Consider the following 23,425-nt stretch of genomic DNA (forward strand, 5'->3'; position numbering starts at 1 on the left):
CTCCAGGTCCCACCTATACCCCAGTGAAGACCCTATGGACTTCGAAGAAAGAGAGTTAACCAAGGTAAGTTTTACCATAAGTCTACTTTTTTTGTCTTCCCTGTAGTGGAAGCATAATCAATTACAGCTGTGACATTATTGCTGTCTTATGCATTGTCATTACTACGTTTCTGATTACTCCCAATGATATAAGTTGTTTTATCCTGTAACAGCTGTTTGTATCTGACCAGTTCTAATCCAAGGTATATGTCTGTGGGCACAGGGTCTGGGACCACTGGGCTGTAGATGAAGCTGTGTTGAAATTGGCGAGTGCTTTAATGATGCTTATTGCTGGAGTAGACTCTGGGGGTAACGAGCTAGACAAATAACCTGGCTGTAAGTGGTAACACTGGAATTGGGAATACTGAATATTGGTTTGATACCGGTGGGACTGAACTCCAGACTGGACTGGTGACACTTGAACTGAACACTGGGCCAGAACCGGTGGAACTGGACACTGGGCTAGAACCATTCGACGAGAGCTGGACACCGGGCTGGAACCGGTGGTACTTGATGCTGTGGTAGCAGTGGAACTGTAGCTGGACACTGGGCTGGTACCACTGGTGCTGGATACTGGACTGGGACTAGTGGTATGTCAGCTGGACACTGAGCAGGCCTTAGTGGAACTGGAGAAAAGACAATGATGGAGATGTTGCTGTACACCAGTGGTGTCAAACTCGGGCCCTTCAGCTGCAGTGAAACTACACATCCCAGCATGCACTGCCAGACTTTTGCTATTACGGCATGCTAAAACAGTGGCAGGGCATGCTGGGATATGTAGTCCCACGGCAGCTGGAGGGCCCGAGTTTGACACCACTGCTGTACACTGAGCAGTACTCAGCGGTGCTGGAGGTATTGCTGTACACTGAGGCCGGGAACCCAGCTACAAGATAAGATCAGCATGTCACCTATGGCTAATTGCCTGTCCGGATGCTGTGAATCCTGAGAAGAATAGCTGTGATCCCTCCAAGTGCATTATGTATTATACAGGGAGCAGCATACGTCAAATCAATCATTTTAATAATACATTTTTCTCTGATATCAATGTAGCTAGTAGAATATATTCTATTCTATATTCATATTTATATGCCAGTCATATGACTTGTGCCGTGCTTGGGTACCAAACTTATTCACAAGGCACCCAGTATCTACCCAAATAATTTATCTAACTTATTCATGTTCCATATGTCTATCATATGCCTACGTGCATATATTTATATTCTGTTTATTTATACTAATATTAACACTTGTTATTTTTAGGACACACTACATCATCCTTGGGCAGCAGGGATGGCATAGTGGTTAGCACTACTGTCTCCCAGCACTGAGGTCATGAGTTCAATTCCTAGTCATTGCTGACCCGTGTGTGTGTGTGTGTGTGTGTCCATTTGATAGGGAGCATATATTGGAGCATGAGCTGATGTGAATTACTGAAATATACTGTTAAGCCATGTGGAATATGTGTGCTATATACATAACGGCTAATACATAAATATATATTTATACTAAAAGTCTATACCAACACTCCACCTGTATAATTTCACAAGTAGAGGGTTGGTTTTAGGCAAGGAAGAGAACATTTAAAAAACATGAAATTACTGTTGGAAATTGTCAGTGTTGGAGGTCAGCCGCTAATGAGGTACAGTCCATCTTCTAGCATTCCCCCAGGCAGCAGAACAAGAAAAGTACTTGAGTTTTAGGTTTTTATTCTTTCCTAATTTAATAAACTATTTTCAATTATCTGGATGTCAATATTTTATCCTCTTGTTTAATAAGCCTGGTGAGTCGTCTTTGTGTCCTTAAAGAAGTTGCATGTGCATTAGGTTTTGTTATTTTACTGCTACATTTAAGCAGATTATTAGGTTTACAATAACTCTTATGAAATGAGGTTGATATTGTATTTTGAGATAAGTCAGGGATGAGACTTCCTAAAGAGTTAGCTCTCCAGGCAAATCTTAAGGAGCATTCACACTGGGCAATCAAGGAAAGACAGTACGATTACGACATCGTAATCGTACCGTCGTTCCTGATCACCTGTAGTGTCTGCACTGAACGTTCAGATGTTCAGTGCAGACACGGTCCATCATTCCTGAACATGCCAATCTGTAGTTATCGGCAGATTCACCTGCATGTTCAGGCGATGGACAATGTTGGAAACGACGAGCGGGCGTGCGCATCGCTGGTCGTTTCTCACATAAAAGTGCACGACTTGTGCACGATTACTGAGCGATTGCACGATTACTATGTCGTAATCGTGCAATCGCTCAGTAAAATCGGCAAGTATGTACGCACCATTAGTGGTGGCAGAAATGGGTATTAAATAGGCAGTGCGAGATACAATTATGAGGGAATTTTGTCATTCTTAAGACACACATCCACTAGACGATTAAATTGAGTGATTGAACGATAACAATATTGTTAGATAATCGTTTGAAAATCTTTGGTGAGTTAGAAAGCTATCATCGTACAAATATGTTGTACAACCTGACAATAACGTCAGGTTCAGCATGTTTGCAGATGATTGATGTGACTTCACTGCTCGTTCAGTGTAGGCACATCACAGACAGACAAACGACTGCACGATTACAATGTCGTAATCGTGCAGTCTTTTGCCTGTCATCTAGTGCAGGGGTTCTCAAACTCGGTCCTCAGGACCCCACACAGTTCACATTTTCCAGGTCACCCAGCAGGTGCACAGGTGTATTCATTACTCACTGACACATTTTAGAAGATCCACAGGTGGAGCTAAGTATTTGACTTGTGATTAGATTATGAGGAGACCTGGAAAACATGCACTGTGTGGGGTCCTGGAGACCGAGTTTGAGAACCTGTGGTCTAGTGGATGTGTGCCTTTAGATGACCTTATGGTTTTGTTTTGACTAACCCTTACGTGCTGATGTTTGTCTTGTTATAATTAGAACAAACACGAGTGGTGATAAAAGCCCAGTGTCTATTTGAAAATGTACTAAGAACCTATAATTAAAAAAAAATGCCCAGTGTCTGGTAACACAACATAATGCCAACACCTCTCCCCATGAAAGGATTTATACCAGTGGTTCTCAATCTCAGTCCTCAGAACCCCACACAGTTCACATTTTCCAGGTCACCTAGCAGGTGCACAGGTGTATTCGTTACTCACCAACACATTTAAAAAAAATCCACAGGTGAAGCTAATTATTTCACTTGTGATTCTAATTATTTCACTGGTGATTCTGCGAGGAGACCTGGAAAACATGCAGTGTCGAGTTTGAGAACCTGTACTTTAGACTATCCCTCCCATGACTCCCATAATCTAATGAGGGTTGTGATTAGCAGGTGAACATGATGAGATTCCTATATGGTACCTTCCAATTGTATGCACTTACTCTGCCGGGTATGAATGGAGGCTGTACTCGCAGATCTTCTAACGCCAACCAATCCATACCCGCGAAGAAAGGATGATAACAAATTTCTCCATTTACTCCCAGACGGATCTGAGGATCTGTACACAGGAGCTGAAAAAAGCAAAAAAAAATGCATCTGAAATGACAGTTCAGCTATAATTTGTTCCCTTATAACTACATATTTGGTAGCTATATAATTAATTCAAACAAGAAAGCATTAATCTTTTACCCTAATCAGAGGATGTGCATCTAATTTACACTAAAACTAGGATAGAACATGTCAGTGGTAAAGTGACTCCTGCAGCACTGATAGATCTGGCTTGGAGTCTTCTTCAGTCACCACTTGTATATGAGTGTTAGATAGGTGAAGGGGGCGTGGCCTCTCAAAAGGGGGCGTGGCCTTAAAGCCCCCCCCCCCCCCTTTCATCACTGCAGGGGGCCCAGAGTGAAAAGACGGTGACTGTTTCAACATAAGTTTTCCCACCCATGGGACACTGCGGCTCGTGAATTTAGACAGCAGCCGTCCATCTGTTTCAGAGGGGTGCCACCATAAGTGCTGGGCACACTTTAGCATTTCAAAATCGGGCAGGGCGCGTTCTTTGCTAAAACAGCCTAGCGGAAACGCTATAATACAGATAAGTTCTCCATTTATAGATGACTGATCGTTCATAGCAAGAATAACTACAAGACAGGTACTAGAGAATGGAATGTGTATGAACATAACATACTGATTATAGGGACACATTGTTCATGATATTCTTGTAGGTAGTGCTGAGTCCCAAGTATCTACTCACACTGACCTGTTCAAGGATGTCTTCTGCAATAGGACTTAGGTGACAGTCCGGCAACACAGAGAGCTTGCAGAAGAGCCGGGGTTTTCCTGTGGTCAGTTGGAATAGTACCACCCCAAAGGAGAACCAATCTACCCCGGCATCATACTGCTGTCCTGAGAGCATCTGTCAGTAAGAGGAAAACAGGTCACTAGGTTAGACGGTATTATAAATAGGAGAACACAACTGAGCCGTGAGCACTGTACAATAGTCACATAAAGGACACAAAGAGGGACAGTACTTCATACTACATGGAAGTACAAGGTATCATACCTGCTGATATTTTGGCTGCTGCCTCTGGGAGGGGGCAGCAAGAAGTGAGGAGGGGTGTGTGGTGCAGCAGTTTCAACATTGTGGACCCTCCTTCACTATGCAGTGCTGCAATTCCTGGCATTGTACAGCGAGGATGGCACCACAATGATGCGATTCAGTGATAATTACATAATGAAGCCACCCATAGCAGACCGTACTGTACCATAAGCACATAGAGAAAGTACCAAATATTACTATCACACCACAGACTGGGACAGACAGTAAGCAGGGGCCAGGGTAGGGCAACTCGCTGAAGCTAGCAGGAGTTCGGGGTGGGAACCCATTTAGACACGGTCAGAGGCAATGATGGGGAGGAGACAGTGGAGCAGAGCACTGGTGACATAGGGGTACATTTACTAAATTGAGAGTTATTAGAAGTGGAGATATTGCCCATAGCATCCCGTTGTTTGTGCATGTGCAGTGCAGGGAAAATGCCCAGAGTCTATAACTCCGGCGCTGGCCGGGCACAGATCAGAGCGCTGCCGAACAGAGAGGAGGGGGCCCGTGATGGAGACTGCACTCGGGCCCTCACCTCACTAGAAACGCCCCTGCTTCCAGCTCTATGTCCTTGTCCTGTATTGTCTAGTACTGTAAGTCACTGTTTTCTTTTTCGCTAAGTTTTTCATGTACTGTGTAAGACGCTGCGGAACCATTGTGGCACCATATAAATAAAGGATAATAATATGGTGGTCACTTGGATGCTCCCTGTATTGTATGACAGTCACTAGGGTGGTAATTCTTCTTGGGATAAGCGCACACCTACTACCATGGCCAGGGTTCTGTCATTCTTTTAGTACATGTATGCACAGGCAATATATATATTTTTATTACCTTGTTCTGCTTTACAGCCAGCCAATCATAGGGCCTTATTCAGAGATGTACGTTAACCCAATGGTTAGCGCACATCTAAGATGGTGGGTGTACTGCGCATTTGCAGCCCATTGCCTGCGAGTTCTCTGTCTGATTGACAGGCTGCAGCGTTTGGGAGGCGGAGCGGGGACGTTCCCTGGCAGCATTCCCGGAAACTGGGGGGTGTCGCCCAGATTCTGAGGCAGGGATGAGGCCACGGTCTGTGACAACATTTGCGACTGATGGTCGTGATTGTTCCGATGGTGACCAGGGCTGCGACCTCAGTCACAGCGCTGGGATCACGCAGATGCAGCAAGGACGTGTCTGACACCACTTTCTTTATTTGCATTTGAAATGGACGGAATTGCACAGCCGCTTGTGTGCGCTCTGCAATTCCGTCCATCACTGAATCAGGCCCATAAGCCACCAGGAATGGGAAAAAGCCTGTGATTGGCTGGCATGAAGGGAAATCCTTATTAGATGCAATTTAGATCATTAAGCAGTGACTGTGCATAGTATGCAGGTTGCTCATTTCTTATGAGAATCTTTCATCTTTTATTATTACTACGTTAGAGGATGATCACCCAGTGATAAAATAGGATTTAACACATTCCACATCTGTAAATTGGGTGTTTCTGTGTTTTGAATCATATTACGTAGTGTTCACTCTAGGTCCGGCAGCGGGCAGGGCGCCGGACCTAGAGCTAGGACACTTCTGTGCGTGCCCAAATAGGGGGCATGACCAAAGAAAAGGGGGCGTGTCTTTATGACGCGTCCCCTTTTCGTCACTCCTGGGGGCGTGCCCGGCACTTACGGACATGCCAGGCAGCCCCCAAGCATGGTGACTGCTGTGCCGCCGTTTTGACTACCCGCAGGACACTGTGAACTGCGGGTGGAGACAACCCGCAGGCTGGCAGGCGCCCCGCTAAAACCGCCTAGCGGGAACGCTATTACGGCCACACTGGGAATCATCAGATTGGGCGATTTGATCATTGCACATGCTGCATGGTAGTGATGTACCATCTGTATAATATTATAGCCTTACCTCTGGGGCAATGTACCCTGCTGTTCCTGCAATGCCCGTGGCTCCATGAAAGGTGGTCACCGCCAGCCCAAAATCTGCTATTTTAATATGGCCGGCGTCATCAATGAGTATGTTCTCTGGTTTTATATCTCTGTAAAAGGGATATTTTGCATTTAGAATGTGGATCATAATCTGTCATAGCAAACAAATACCAAGTACTCAATGAAGAAATACAAAGTATTATAAGTGAGTAAGGCTAATTTGTGACTGTGGAAACATGCGCCACCTAGAGGATAAATGCCTATTACACCTGGCCGGATCAGGGCAGTCCATGTTATGAGGCCAGTACCAAGGACTGTGATGGGCAGTGCATCTGGGCAGAAGGGAGCAATCCCTCTGGCATCAGTGCCACCTACTGCACATCTGTCTTCTGTGCAGGCGCCAGCACCTTATTTCTCTGGGGGGAGGGTCCCATGCAAATATCTTGCACACAGGTTCCCTGATTTCTATAACAGCCCTGATGAAATGGGTGTGCGCCTTGTAGTGTGGTTGGGCTGCTGGTATAGTCCTAGAATGCTGAGGAAGCCGCTGACAAGTTGTGGAGGCAGGGAAATGTGTTATTGCCGCTAAATGACACCAAGTGGTACCTATTTGTGCCCTGGAAGTTTGCTGCACTTGGAGTCCTGCTCCCCCAGGTATGGCTGCATTCTAGGTCTACACCAGCAGCCAGGAGGTGCTGAATCAGGACACCGCATACAGGGCCTGATTCAGAGCCGCTCGTAAGCGGCCGCTCGTTCGCTCTGAGCGATGTTCGCAAAACTGCACATGTGTATGGGTCGTAATGCGCTTGCGCAAAACAGTCATTGCGGTCAGAAATCGTGCGCTCGTAAGACAGCGAAGGGCTGCTACTTTGATTAGCAGAATGTACCGTTTGTGGGTGGTAACAGGGGAAGGTGTTTGAAAACGGGGGAGTGGAGATCCGAGCGCAGGCGTGCCTAACGGTCAAAAGGGCGTTTAATGGGAGTGCATAATTAGTAAAGGAGCATCATCGACCACGTCACTTGGTTGTCTTTCAACCTGAACTGCTCGCAGTGATAGCGGTAAGTAAATCCTACTACAAGCACTGCGAGCAGTTCAGATGCCTTTCGATGTTCCCGATTAATTTAATAAATACCGGAGATGACGTGTGATGCGAACGGCAAAGTGGCGTCTTTACAAAATAGCGAGTGCATTTTTCGGACGCTCGCTCAGACATAGAGGCGTCAACACACCGCAAAGAGTGAGCACTCAATTTAAATATCTGGCCCCTTTTTTAGAACGAGCGCCCGGCTCTGAATCAGGCCCACAATCCCTATGAGAATGACCAGGTAGAGTAACCATTGTATACATTACTAACCAGTTCTTGATGAGTTATACTAATCCAAAGTTTCCTGGCCAGGAAGAAATATAAAATAACTCAGCAAGTAAAGCAACTTACATTAAGGCCCGTATTCAGTTTGAGGTGAAAACCAGTTATCGGCGATAATTTATCGCCGAAAACGTAATTTCCACCTGTTTCAATTATCCCGTATTCAATTTCAAAGACTTTTTGTTGGTGCAAAAAGTCTTTGAAAAAAAAGGAGATAAGTTTTCTCCACTGAATAGGTGGCAAAAAAAAGTGCAGAATCGGGGTTTAGGGGTGCAGGCTTGAAAAAAATAGCCTGCACCCCTGGGAATGTCCCTTAAAAGTAATGTGTGTCAAAAAAAGTAAGAACAAAAAAATTAGTACACCCCAAAAAATTAACTTTAATTTTGGGGGTGAATAAAAATGGGGGACAAAGTTTTAAACTAGCGAAATTGATTCCAGAGGGGTTTCCATGTATGCGGCAGGTGTTTTCAAGAATGCGGGTGGTAGTGGCAGGTGCATTTTTGAAGCATTTTTTAAAATTAGTTTAGGGAATTAAAAATATGCTTACATCCATTTTCATGTACCCCAAATTTGATAGACATAGTTATTTTTCCCCAAAAAAATAGCTAAATGCTAGTCTTCACCCCTTCTTATGCACCTGCCGCGGCTGTTTTAAAACCCCGACTACCTTCTGCAGGCAAAAACGGGGGTAACCATAGTGAACTCCCATGTATGAACATCTTTAGGTGGGTGCCAGGAACATTTCCCGAAAATTCCCTATATTTTTTAATACTTACCTTTCCGCCGGGTCCCGTTTTCGCTGGATCCTAATTGAATACGGGCATAAAGCGGGCGCGTGCCCAATACTTTATCCATGAAAAACCTGCGATGATGAAAATTGCTGATTGTCATTTGCTTTCATACCTTACCAGATTTTCATTCCAACCAATCAACTAGTTGGCTGGTTGGACAGATAATCTTTAGATGTGTGGCCAGCTTTACTCTGGAGGTGCGAGAAAAATAGATGCTGTGATTTACTGCGTCCCATTTTTAGTCCCCTAATTGAAAAGCAAAATGCAGCGGCTGCGTAACAAACCTTGCACCGCAAGTTTTTTAAATTTCCCTCCCGCAATTGGATACCCCCATTAATGTTGCTTCACTAACAGAATAGACCATTACATGGTCTTGGACATCCCTAGGGCTGCTAACTATGGGCCTGATTCAGCAAGGATCGCTATTCTGTTAATACGCACGCTATGCATGCGTAATATCAGCTGTGAAATCGATTATTTGTAATCGCATTGCGATCACAGCCTGACATAAGGGCTCCCACTTCCCCTTACTCACATCCATATACTTGGGCAACTTAGCAAAATAATCAGTAACATCGAGTAACATCGGACCCATACGCACAGTTAGGGCAGGTCAGACCTCACTCAGGAATTGCTAACTTCAGCACACGCTATGAGGCCTCAGGCTGCGTATGGCCACGAAGTAGATCATTTATGCACACCCCTTCAATGGCCTTGCAATGCACTGGCATGCCTGCGTTCGCCCGACCACCCCCCCCATCACCACCCACAAACGGCGCTTACTGCCAATCACTCTGCCATGGGTCTGCGTAGCCTCTGCAAGCACAGTTCCCATCATAATTGCTAGTTCGCGTACTCGCAATGCATGCGCAATGCAAATTAATCAACCGATTGTGTGCGTATTGGCAACTGCGTTCAGGCCCTATGTGCTGTGTTTTCTTATAAACCAGTTTATATATATTGTGATAATTATATGAATACCGGCTGGTGTAATTTTCCATATTGCGTGTTATTTATGTTGAATACGCTTGTGATAATAAATGCTGATTGCTAGCACTTCCTTCATCTTGATTTGTATTCTTAATTAACGCCCCCATAAATCAGCAATCGATTGTGGCAATTCTGCAATTTGCAATCGATTGTGTATAAAAATCTGCAATGTATGAGCTTCACAGATCGCAGATTGCAACCAAAAAGTGATTGGAATTGTTATATCAGATTGTCCAACATGTTGGATTTCACAGATGGATTGGGGCTGCAGATTGCTAGTGTATGGACATGATCAGCAGATTTGCAGACCGTTACTAGTAAAATGATGGGCCTTTCAAGATTGGCAGATCTGTATTTGCTGCAATCGATCTGCAAATCACTGAAAAAGATCTGTAATGTATGGGCGCAGATTGCTAGGTTGGGAAATCCTAAAATCGGGCAATAAATCTTCAAATTGTTCAATTGTGGTTTTCAGATTGCTGATGTATGGGGACCTTTACTTGTATGGGTTGAGTTAAGGGCCCCATACATTAGAGACAGATTGCCGCGATCCTGCGATGCTGGAACCCGGGATCGCAGAAATCCAACATGTTGGATTTTCTTGATTTGTTGATTGCGATCAAAAAATTATTGTGATTGTCTAATCGGGGATATTTAAAATGTAAAATTTCAGCAATCCGGTGACGGAACGCTGAACAGCGATGGTGGCCGGCCGGCATTTCCACCTGGAAACTCTGCATTTCCCATCGCATCGCCGGATCGCGACAATCAGTCGCTGATGTATGGGCACTTTAATCGCTATTTTGGAAAGCAGCAGGCAATCAGTAAATTGTACTAATTAAAATTGGTGCCAGGTGCAATACTTTTTGTATGCAGTACAAGTCTGCATTTTCTGTGGCTATTATTATAGAATATCATTATACTGATCATGGATTATTTTACTCCTTTCGGTAGTTAATAATGAGTATTGCCTTCCCTGCATTTTCTGTGGCTCATATAGAATATCATTATACTGATCATGGAACATATTACTCCTTTCGGTAGTTAATAATGAGTATTGCCTTCCCTGCATTTTATGTGGCTCATATAGAATATCATTATACTGATCATGGATCATATTACTCCTTTTGGTAGTTAATAATGAGTATTGCCTTCCCTGCATTTTATGTGGCTCATATAGAATATCATTATACTGATCATGGATCATATTACTCCTTTCGGTAGTTAATAATGAGTATTGCCTTCCCTGCATTTTCTCTGGCTCATATAGAATATCATTATACTGATCATGGATCATATTACTCCTTTTGGTAGTTAATAATGAGTATTGCCTTCCCTGCATTTTCTCTGGCTCATATAGAATATCATTATACTGATCATGGATCATATTACTCCTTTCGGTAGTTAATAATGAGTATTGCCTTCCCTGCATTTTCTCTGGCTCATATAGAATATCATTATACTGATCATGGATCATATTACTCCTTTCGGTAGTTAATAATGAGTATTGCCTTCCCTGTATTTTCTCTGGCTCATATAGAATATCATTATACTGATCATGGATCATATTACTCCTTTCGGTAGTTAATAATGAGTATTGCCTTCCCTGTATTTTCTGTGGCTCATATAGAATATCATTATACTGATCATGGATTATTTTACTCCTTTCTGTAGTTAATAATGAGTATTGCCGTCCCTGCATTTTCTCTGGCTCATATAGAATATCATTATACTGATCATGGATCATATTACTCCTTTCTGTAGTTAATAATGAGTATTGCCGTCCCTGCATTTTCTCTGGCTCATATAGAATATCATTATACTGATCATGGATCATATTACTCCTTTCTGTAGTTAATAATGAGTATTGCCTTCCCTGCATTTTCTGTGGCTCATATAGAATATCATTATACTGATCATGGATCATATTACTCCTTTCGGTAGTTAATAATGAGTATTGCCTTCCCTGCATTTTATGTGGCTCATATAGAATATCATTATACTGATCATGGATCATATTACTCCTTTCTGTAGTTAATAATGAGTATTGCCTTCCCTGTATTTTCTGTGGCTCATATAGAATATCATTATACTGATCATGGATCATATTACTCCTTTCGGTAGTTAATACTGAGTATTGCCTTCCCTGTATTTTCTGTGGCTCATATAGAATATCATTATACTGATCATGGATCATATTACTCCTTTCGGTAGTTAATACTGAGTATTGCCTTCCTTGCATATTTGTACTTTGCACTTGTGTAGTTATTCAGTATAAGACAACACGCTAATGGGAGCCAAACATTATCAGCCCCACATATACACCAATAGCATACAGTACTTCCCATGTGCCCAATGTCAGTGGGATAGTTGGGAGGTATTATATTCCCTTCTGCTGTGCTCTACCAAAGGTGCATGCAGCAGTGACAGGGTGGTAGGTCTACTGGAGGGAGACATAAGGGTAAGCCTACTGCTCCACACCATGGTAGTGTGGCCATGCCCTTCTGATACCCAGCCACACCACTCCATTACATGGTCACACCGCTGTCCCAATCTTTACACCTTCAGTGTTGGGAGGGAGGGCAATAAGGAGGCAGTTTGAATGGTGCCATGGCACAGGGAGGGTTGCCCTGGGGGCAGATCTGTCCATGTTCTTCCCCCAAGGTAACACCACCGCAACCTGTGCCCTCTTGGCTTCCATGCTGTGTGGGGAGAGTTGTCATGATGTCTCCCACAGTGCAGTGGAATCTGTAGTATTGCCCCTCGGATCATCGTTAGTATACTCTGAGCAGCAGCGAATGTATTTAATAATGACACTAGCAAAAAGGGCAGCATATTTTGGAGAAATCAGTCTGTACCCCAAAAAAAGCCTCACTGACCCTTGAAATCAATACAGAAGAGTATTAATAGCCCTAATAAGTATTGAGTGATCTAAAATTTAGTCAAATGGCTGTTATATGTATGTTTGCATAAGTGTGAAAAAATGATATATTGCAATGTTTTCTTGAGCAAAATAAGTACTGCAGGTAAATCTGGGGTACATGTAAATGGGTGCTCGTATGTTTTGGTGTCTCTAAAGTGAAGATTTAAAAACTCAAAAAAATACACCTCCTGCAGCTTCCTGCAACCTTATACACCTGTCTCTACCTTATAGCCCCCCAAATACTAGGCCCACTGCTTTTTACCCATTTTCCAACACTTTTTACATTTTCACCCCAAAAATTACGTTTTTTGGGGGGTGAATTAAGATAATGTAACTTTTTTTTTTTGCATAATTAATCATTAGGGGAGTGTCCAGGGTGTTCAGGGTTCTGAACCAAGTCCCCACATTTGTACCCCAAAATATGGATTTTGTGCTTCGTTTCTCCTGTCCTTTGCTGGAGAAACTTTTTCGCCTGTTTTTGCCTATGAAGTTTTCGTCAAGGTGACAACTCCCGGGAACTGAATACGGAGATACTTTGAAAACAGGAGAAAAGCTGAAATCGGTGAAATCTTTTCGCCGATCGCTGCTTTTCACCTTTTTTTCTTTTCTAAGGATGTAATTACTTTCATTCATTTAACATTGTAAGAACAGTTACTTCTGGGTATCATGGTATGAACATGGGAATCCCAAAAGTGCCATTTCTTCTATACATAATGACATGAGGAGAGAAAGGTAGTTACCGATGTATGAAGCCCATCATGTGGAAGTACTGGAGACCGGAGACGATCTCTGCAGCGTAGAATCTGTAACAATAGAAATGTAACATTATTGTAATGTCCCAGATCCTGTTCTCCATGAGGATTCCTTACATACAGAATTAGTGTGTACATGGAATATATAATAAGTGTGAGGACTGTATAGATTTGCTATCTGTCTGGTTTTCCTCTGACATCTCTTCTCTATCTCACACATATGGGGTGTACACACGGTCAGATTTTCTGGAAGATATGAACAATAACGATTGCAAAAATCATTATATCATTCATATCGTTGACATGTTTGACATGCATCGATGAACGATGCGCGTGCCCGCATGTCAGATAACGATATCTGAAATCAACTGTGATTGCAGTCAGATTTGGACGATTTCATTCATTTAAATATTGTCAGAAATCGTTCATGAAATCGTTGGTAGAATCGTTCAAATCACATATAGTTGATCTAGCAAGTCTGACCGTGTGTATGCACCAATACTTAGTGTAGTGGATTTCCCAGTAGGCACGTGCATAGGGGCGCCACCTGCTGGGGGTGGCACAGCAAGCCATTCCCGTCACTCAACCCCGCATCAGAGCAGCTGCTGATCCTTTTTTTTATGTAGCAGTACCAACAGGAGATGGGGGAGGGGGGTCATGGGTGGCAAATGGGATCAGTGCAGTACAGGTTGTGCCATATTTATGGGACCATAAGTCACAGGTATAAGACCCTTATAAAGGAGGTGGTGTGAATGTACCAGACAGCCACTGCATAGTTACTATAGCACCAATCTGCTTACTTCCTCCCCCATGGCCAGGCTCTCCTCCTATCTGGTCCCGCAGTGTGTACATAAAGAGGTGCAGTAGTTATTACACGGTCTCTGATATATATTGGGCAGTGACTCGGAGGTGGCTATTCAGATGTAGGAGATACACTGTCTGATGGGAGTGTCACATAACTGGTCATACACTCAGAGGCTTAAATGCTTACATTGATGGCCATAATCTGATGGAGAATGGGCTCCTAGCATGGGACAAGAATCTACATACACACAAACTGTACATCACAGTCAGACATAGGCTTGTACACCAGGGGAAGGGATGATACTAGCATTAGTATAAAGTGGCAGACGCAACTACGGCAGAAGATGGTAATGCGGTCTCAGAAGAGTGCGACTGACTCAGCCCCATACTGTGTATATGGGGGATAGAGAGACACATTGTGGGATGGGGAGAGTGTAAGGGAGCTATAGAGAAGGGAAATAAGGACAGTGTATGCAGGAGAGAGTGAGAGATTAAATGATGAGTGACCAACAAGTGGGGAGGGGATAACATATATTGCTCATGTGTGTGTGTACATGTGTGTGTGTGTACAAGTGTGTATGTGTGTGTACATGTGTGGCTTTGTATCTACACATGTGGCTGTGTATGTGTACATGTGTGGATGTGTATATGTGTACATGTGTGTGTGTACATGTGTGGCTGTGTGTGTGTGTGTACATGTGTGGCTGTGTGTGTACATGTGTGTGTGTGTACATGTGTGGCTGTGTGTGTGTACATGTGTGTGTGTGTACATGTGTGGCTGTGTGTGTGTACATGTGTGGCTGTGTGTGTGTACATGTGTGAGTGTGTGTACATGTGTGGCTGTGTGTGTGTACATGTGTGGCTGTGTGTGTGTACATGTGTGAGTGTGTGTACATGTGTGGCTGTGTGTGTGTACATGTGTGTCTGTGTGTGTGTATATGTGTGGCTGTGTGTGTGTACATGTGTGCCGGTGTGTGTGTGTACATGTGTGTGTGTGTACATGTGTGGCTGTGTGTGTGTGTGTACATGTGTGTGTGTACATGTGTGGCTGTGTGTGGTTTCTGTCCTATTTCTTCTTTTCTATCTGTAATGTGGTTGTACCTTATGGAACACACAATGTGGTGATCAGTGGTGGCCAGTGCTGGTATAGTCAGCAGGGTAAATGTAATGAAGGCAGCGTATGATAACTGTTCTGCCACTGCATGTATTACATAATGTATCTCATTCCCCACACTGTAAGCTCCTATGTCTCACATTGTCCCTCGCACATAATTACACAGAGGCTCACGTCAGCTCATTGCTGGATCTTACCTTGCAGCGTCCATCTCAAGACGGCCTCTTTTCTGCAGGAGCTGTAGTAGGTCTCCTCCGCTGGCATAGTCCATGATGATACCTAAATGCTCCTATCCCAGGACACAGACAGAACAGTCACATATGTGCTATTTACTCTAGCACAGTCATTTATTCTCCATTTACCTGGTCTGGGTGCCCAGAGCCTACAGCAGGTACCATACTCTCCACCATATTACACAGTGACAATTACTGTATGATATGTCGTTTTGAGGCATATTGCAACGATATGTTGTACAGATCGCTGTTGGCCGTGCTGTATGGTCAGTCAGAGGATATCATGAACGATGTGGTGCGCATCGTGTAGTGTGTACGACCAACCGGGCAACCAGGGGATATGTCGTTCCGATTTGGCTTCTGAAGATGCCTGGTTGTTCTAGTGTGTACAGGAGCAACGATAAATCATATACAAACCTCACATTAATTTGTTCTTCGCTTGAAGGATTACACAGTTTGTACACTCAGTATTGTTTGTTCTGGGATGAAGGGACATTGGGACGTTAAAGATATTTTCAACGATGTTAAGGAAAATCGTGCAGTGTGTACACCCATCCAAAAGACCATAAGATATATTGGTCCAATCTTTCCTCTGTCGACATCACCTGAACTACCAGGTATCTATACAATGATCACATAGTGTGTGCAGGAGAAAAGACTAATTGGATACAATCCTCTGACATGATATATTGTGCTGTCGTTTGGAAGATTGCATCGTGTGTACGGTATTTATTGCTTGTTCGGGGATGTAGGGAAAGTGGAGTGACCATCGCGTTATTTGCACGTTGTTCTGATGTGTATTATGGTAATACCTCGGTCTGGAATGTCAGGAGGCTGTGCATGAGGAAGGGGCTTCCTGATGTAGCTTGCAGAGCTCTCCTCTCCATCTCTGCGCTGCCCACTTCTCTCCCTGACATCCCGATCTTCTCCAGGAGCTTCATGGCGACGTTCTTCTGTGCCACCCTGTCGTATGCCAGCAGGACCTGAATGTGTCAGAGATATAGATATATTACAGGGTGGGGAGCACAAATGGCCATTCCAGTGTATAATGAAATATTATGAATATAATTAATGAGGACTATTTGCACTGTGAATACTTTCCATATATTAGACACTAAAATGAGCTCCTAAATGTGATGCAGGTGGTGACATCAGCTGCTTACATAGGCTGCCTTCAGTCCCGCCCACATTCATAACGTTACCTATGAGGAAGACGCCCAACCAAGAGGGACTCTCAACCTAGATCTCTGTTTCCATCTGTTGAACAGTGACTCTAATGCCTGTAGTGCGAATAACTAGCCCAGTCTGCAGGATATCCCTGACCACATAGCTCTTTCTAAGGAATATAAGTGTTGGCAGTGGCAGGAGGAACATTGTTGTGAGAAACAGCTGCACTATCTGTTCAACAGCATAATTATTGCTGGGAGAGAAGCCTCCCGCACATCTGTATTACTTAGGTGAGGCACTTAAGCTAATTGCGGCGGTCGAAATCCCAACGCCGGCATCCCGACAGGGTTAGGATACCGACACCTATTGTTAGGTATCCTAACCCTCCCCCCTCTTCCTACCCTAACCCTCCTTCCCCGGTGCCTGAAACTAACCTTCCCCCCTAGTGTCTAAACCTATTCCCCCCGCCACACCCTAAACCTAACCCTCCCCCCATAGTGCCTAACCCTCCCCCCATAGTGCCTAACCCTCCCCCATAGTGCCTAACCTTCCCCCCATAGTGCCTAACCCTACCCCCATAGTGCCTAACCCTCCCCCCCATAGTGCCTAACCCTCACCCCATAGTGCCTAACCCTCCCCCATAGTGCCTAACCCTCCCCCCATAGTGCCTAACCCTACCCCCAGCCCCGCTACTTACCTTCCAAATACAAGTCTGAAATATCTCTGCTTCCTTCTACTTTGCTGTGTTTTATCAAACCAAATGTGTATATTGCACTATTTGTACAGCTCTATGCTACTTTATGTGTCAGAGTGGTAATAATTTGTTATCAGACTGACTAACAAAACACAAGTTACGCTACTGTTTGCACTGTGATGTAATTTAGGATTGTGTATTGTGTGGTGCAGTGGGTCTGAGTACATAGATGCTAGTACATTGTACACAGCAGCACTGTAAATACCAGGTTACATAATATTGTGCCATGTCATTTGTGGAATGGCCATGACACTCCCATGATGATCCTACTAGAACGATCAGATTCGTACATACACAACATCACTGCCCAGAAACACCTATCTCACGGTTAGTGTAGTTTGTCTGAGCATGGATCATTCTGTACATAATGTTGACCTCCGTCTATGTGTTATTAGTCTGATTAGCTGTATGCGCAGCTGCCAGTTTCTTTCTATAACCAATAACTGGTGTGGTCGCATGTAATGTGACTGAGCCAGAAGTGCTTCATCTGGCAGGGCTGCATTATCATGTGACCACACCAGCCCTCCCCCGACTTCAGCAGGGGGGATACGTTCTGCACAAGTGGTCTGTGACTGCCAACATCACTGCCAGAATCACACCCCAGAATGCCTTGTGAACAGTGCACTGGAGGTCATGAGGGGTCGAAAGTAAAAGTGCAAGGAGGGAACATAGGGTCTGATTCAGACCCACTCGCAAGCCTCGGAGCGAGAGAGAAAATCTCTTGCTCCGTGGCTCACTACATAAGGGCGGTTGTCGATGTTGATCGACAGCTCGCCCCATTTTGTAGGCGTGGTGGGGGGGTGGCTTCACAAATGGAGGCGTACCCATGCGAACGCTTGCCGTTTGTGGGTGGCCCCATTGACATCACCAGTGATGTCAGTGGGAGAGCTTCCGGCTCTGTTAGAGCCAGAAGCTCTCTGGGGCTTGCGGCCACGAGACCCTACCACAAGGGTCTCGTCGCAAGCCCGATGGTCGCGATGGTCTTGACCATCGCTATCATCATCCTGGCCACTCGCAATAGCTGTGGGTGGTTACCCACAGCTATGCGAGTGTGACACCCATGAAACGGACACCCCTAGGACTGTGAGGGGTTAATACCACTTTGGGCAAGGAAGGAGTTAATACATGTCTCCCCAGCATGTGTGAAGCAAGGGGACAGCTGGTGCTGATTGGATGAGCCTGTCCTGTCTCTCAAGCTGGGGGGTGTGGTCAGGTGCCCGCGAAGAAGAGGGTGAAATATAGAGGGCGTGCCAGGAGCTGAGGAGAAGTGTGGTGTGCAGCACGAGGACAGCGGGCAGAGACCGCCAAGCTGCAAAGCTCTAGTGGAGTGTGGAGCAGCTGAGCCGGGAGCGTGGACGCCGGGGACCCGCGGAAGATAGACCGGGTCAGGTGAGCCACAGCAACGAAGAGCAGCACACCATTAAGGCGTCCAGCGCAGCAGCAAGAGCCGCTCGTGGAGGTACACAGCCACAGTGGCAACACGCAGTACAGGGTAATCATCCCCCCTGCCCCATACCACAGCAGCAGCCATCATAGGGTAACTTCAAAGCACCCTCATTTCAGTTATACTACTTATAAGAGAAGTCGCTGTCCTATTGTGATTTATAACTTTTTCTGCCAACCACAAGATGGCCGCAGGCCAACAGCAACAATTGCTTTGAGTTGCCATGCTGCCAACCACAAGATGGCCACCGATTTACTGCAGTATAGACATACAGCTCCAGCAGTGGAAAAGTTACATAGCCTTGCACCAGAGGTAGCTACAGGAGTGGTGAGTGGAAGATTGATTGCACCACAGGCAGAGCTGCACTGACACTCAGTAGTACTGGACTTTCTCATACCTTGTTGCAAATAGCAGAACCTCAGTGTTACTTTCACTTTCAGTATATAGGAGTTATCTGCTTCACTGACCAAGCTCACCAATATTTACCCTGCATGTTTTCCGGATCACACCAAGACTGTCCTTGATACTTGAAAGCTGGAATACACTACTGAAAGGAGATAATATAGCCCTTCAACCTGGGATAGAACTGCGGGACACTTTACAGTAACAGTTGTTTAGGAATATTGAATAACCTGATTGCCTGAGAATTGAATGTGCTTATAGAGAGAAAAGTGGAATTAACATTCAGTGACTGAATTGCTGTACTGTGTACAGGACTTCCATATACACATTGGCGATTCTTCCCTCCCAGATTTAATACTAACAAATGCTACACTAAGTGGGACTAGTACCATGGTCAACTTAAACTGATCTATAAGAGCTCCACCAGCTGCAGCAGCGAAGACGGGTAGGAATACAGTGTTTTGTGTTTAAGGTCATCTGGACATTGAAACTGTTAGTTTAGTACTGACATCATTGCTGAATTGTTTTCTTGTAGTGTGCAACCGTTTGAGATAAGAATGTATGCTCAATACTGAATTCAACTGTGAATAGTAACGTAAAAGTTGCCTTACATTGTATGGTCATACTGCCGAAGTATTATTACACCAATCCGTATAGTGCCGTACAAATGCCATTGTTTTTATGTGTAATCTCATTATTGATGTTTTTTCCCACTGATGCAATACAAAGGCTGCCTCATTGAGTGAGGTGTGTTATTTATGCAAGTGCCCTGCTGACTCTCTAATAAACCTGTGTTCACAAAATAAAAACCACAAGCTGCCTCGTCACCCCTTCATGTGCTTCCATTACTCTCACCTCTCCGTAAGTCGAGTGAAGATTGAACCACAACACACAAGGTAAACTCTTTACTTACCACGTAAAGTCAAGGTTACCACACAAGCAGCCAGGAGGCCGCTCCAAAAAAACCAAATGCCCTGATTCAGAGCGATTGCTCTTTCAGAGCGTCCGTCTCTGAATCAGGCCCATAGTTCCCCTCGGAGCGCCAGTATGCTGATCTCTGTATGTGCAGAGGGACTGATGAGGGACCTAAATGACATCTGCAGCAGGGGAACTGATAGTCAGTCCCCCCTGCCTGACGCTCCACTGCGCTCTGCAAATGTCAGGGGGGCGGGGCTAGTTGACAGGTGGGGGGTGGGGCATCTTTTGGATCTGAGGGGAGGGTGGGTTATGCAGGCAACTAAAATATTTTTTGGGGCTGGGGGTGACGGAGTTATCTAAATTAGTTTTTTACATATATACAGAGACGCATGGGGTGGGCGAAACTAAATTGGGCACCGAATGTCCCTGGGGGCGAGGGTGGGGCTTTGCCACAGGGCCCTATTAGCACTAGGAGGGGGGAAGTTGTTATTGCTGGGGATATTGTGACACTGGGGGGGCTAATTTTGATGGTGATGGGACGTAAAAGTACAATGGAGGCCCACGGACACGGTTGTTGGGGGGGATGCAAAACTACCCCTATGTACATTTGTTGTATATAAAAAGTTTAAATATATTTAAAAAAAACACCTTTTAAACTTAATTAAATAAAAATAAAAAAAATAAACATTTTCTGAGCTAATTTGATGAAATAAATGAATCAGATAAGTGGATAATGCAGGCACAGTTTGCTGATATCCTCATTACCACTTGAGTCCTGCTCAGAATCAGCCTCAATGACATATACAGACAAGTGTTTTTACAATGATTCTCCCTGAAGAAACTGCTAGATGATATGGATTCCGTAGTCACATGTGCACAGGCAGTGTAATGTAGGTACAGAGCTGTCATACAGTCACCTATAGGGAGCTGTCCTTTATGGTGCAGCGTATAGTACAGATATTACTGCTGTACTGTAGGTACAGAGCTGGCTTACAGTCACCTATAGGGAGCTGTCCTTTATGGTGCAGCGTATAGTACAGATATTACTGCTGTACTGTAGGTACAGAGCTGTCATACAGTCACCTATAGGGAGCTGTCCTTTATGGTGCAGCGTATAGTACAGATATTACTGCTGTACTGTAGGTACAGAGCTGTCTTACAGTCGCCTATAGGGAGCTGTCCTTTATGGTGCAGTGTATAGTTACAGATATTACTGCTGTACTGTAGGTAAAGAGCTGTCTTACAGTCACCTATAGGGAGCTGTCCTTTATGGTACAGTGTATAGTGCAGATATTACTGCTGTACCGAGATTCAGGAGTCTCCCAGGCATCCCGGGAGAGCAGGTAAGTATGGTACAGCTAGATCTACCTAGTAATGCATTGGTTTAAAAATCACATATCTGCAGAAGGTTTAGATGGTTTCTGATTGGGAGAAAATGACTGTTACAGGTTTCCCATTTTATTATATACTGAATAATGTATCTATTTGCATCTGCATTAAGATACTACATATACTATAGTAACGTCATGAAACTTACTACTCCGAAGCTGCCCCGGCCGATCTCACGTCTGATCTTAAATCTCTTGATGGAATAAGAGGCGTCACCGGGGCAGGCTGGTGAGACGCTGCTTGGTTCTTGGGGAATAAAATAAGAGACAGATAATTAATTTATTGTTTAACAAAACTATAATAAGGACACAGTAAGGTGATGGTGATAATTACTGCCCTGGGATCATTGGGAACACTAAATAAAATGCATTATAGGGCTCTTTTACAGCTAAAAATCAATCAACATCGATGTTGTGTTATTGGTGCTATTAAATGTGTGATTTAGCCCCTGAAACACAACATCAGTGTTGATTGAATTTTAATCGATTAAAATGGACCTTTAGTAACATTACCCGGTATAGTTACTTGGAAGCACCAGAGGGTAAGTTTACTAAAATGACTGAGGGGCCTGTTCATTAAACCTAAAAATTCTCTGGAGATAATTAGCTTTAGAACTCGCCTGGAGTTCTACCTAATTATAGGTGGAATTCATCATTCCACCTCTCCATAATTATCTATTCCGAAAAGCTGTCATTTTTGCGATGACAGCTTTTCGGGAAATAGATACTTTTCCCTGCCTACACTACCTTATCGCATCTGGAAACAGTGCTGCGCATGCGCTGCTACATCTGTAAAACCAGCACATGCGCAGCACTGCCTACAGATGCGTTAAGTTTGTGTACCCCCCCGACCCCCTCCCACCCCCCTCCGCTCACCTCCCCCCCCCGACTTACCTATCCGCGCAGCAGCCTCCGGCTCCGTCCTGCTGGTCTGTCATGTGGTTTCCCAGCAGACCACATGACAGATTAGAAAAAAAAAAAACTTTTTTTTTTTTGTCTAAACTTTCTTGTGCTCTGCTGGGGAGCACACATGTCCGACCAGCCTCCGGAGCCTGAGGACGGAGCAGAGCGCCGGAGGGACTCGTCGGGGGACCTGCACACGCAGATACAGGTAAGTTTCACCTGCTATTCGCCACCTCACAGTGGCAAATAGTAACTGCATCAAATTCCGAAAATTTATAATTTTCGGAATTTGATGAATACCACAATTTCCACATCCCCATACTAATGTACTAATGTATGGGGAGAGTGGAAATTAACGCAGGGGAACTTAGCAAGGAGATATCTGTGATATCTCCTGTGCTAAGTGGCTACATGAATACCAAAATAATGTTATTTAAGGAAAATGTCCTTAAAAACGTTATTTTAGTGTTGATGAATAGGCCCCTAAGGGTAGATTTGGGCTGACAGTGTAACATAGCATTTTGCATGCAGGTACACCCCCAGTCACACAGAACATAGGGATGCCGCATATCATTGTAAACAGTAAAAGCTGCTTGTGTGTCCCGTATGCATAGCTGTGCGGATAAGATGCATTTGAAGGTAAAAAGTCACACGAAAAAAGAAAACAGCTACCGAGTCTCACTGCTGTCACGCTTTATGTAATGTGACTTGTAGCGCACAGAGGATAGACGTATGTACACACATCTGTATGTATTCTATTATAACCTCCCAGTTCCTATGTGTGTACATGTAGATGGGTCTCATATCAGTTCATCACCTATCAATTCATATAAAGCCACAGCAGCCACCTCAGACCTAACTATGCTGACAGTGATGTAACACAGAGACACAATAATGTCACCACTTATTGTCATATTATGGAATATAGCTCATTATACCGTCCAGGTGATTACTAAGTGTGGCTATAACGGCCCTAGTAAGCCCCGGTGGGCCCCAG

General features: G+C 44.4%; 1 protein-coding gene across 1 annotated transcript in view; it reads right to left on the minus strand.

Annotated features, from left to right (window-relative positions):
- LOC148519706 (protein kinase C delta type-like) overlaps positions 1 to 23,425 on the minus strand; it is a 38,435-nt gene that overhangs the window by 4,412 nt on the left and 10,598 nt on the right. The window contains exons 2-8 of the mRNA XM_088476198.1: positions 21,675 to 21,772; positions 16,265 to 16,435; positions 15,417 to 15,508; positions 13,290 to 13,352; positions 6,459 to 6,588; positions 4,223 to 4,378; positions 3,405 to 3,533 (exon numbers count right to left, since the gene is read on the minus strand). Coding sequence (XP_088332324.1) covers positions 3,405 to 3,533; positions 4,223 to 4,378; positions 6,459 to 6,588; positions 13,290 to 13,352; positions 15,417 to 15,508; positions 16,265 to 16,435; positions 21,675 to 21,772 — 839 coding nt within the window. The remainder of the gene's footprint in view (positions 1 to 3,404; positions 3,534 to 4,222; positions 4,379 to 6,458; positions 6,589 to 13,289; positions 13,353 to 15,416; positions 15,509 to 16,264; positions 16,436 to 21,674; positions 21,773 to 23,425) is intronic.

Source organism: Taudactylus pleione, unplaced genomic scaffold (assembly GCF_031769625.1).
Source record: "Taudactylus pleione unplaced genomic scaffold, aTauple2 ptg000184l, whole genome shotgun sequence".
In the NCBI taxonomy this organism is placed as follows: Eukaryota; Metazoa; Chordata; class Amphibia; order Anura; family Myobatrachidae; genus Taudactylus; species Taudactylus pleione.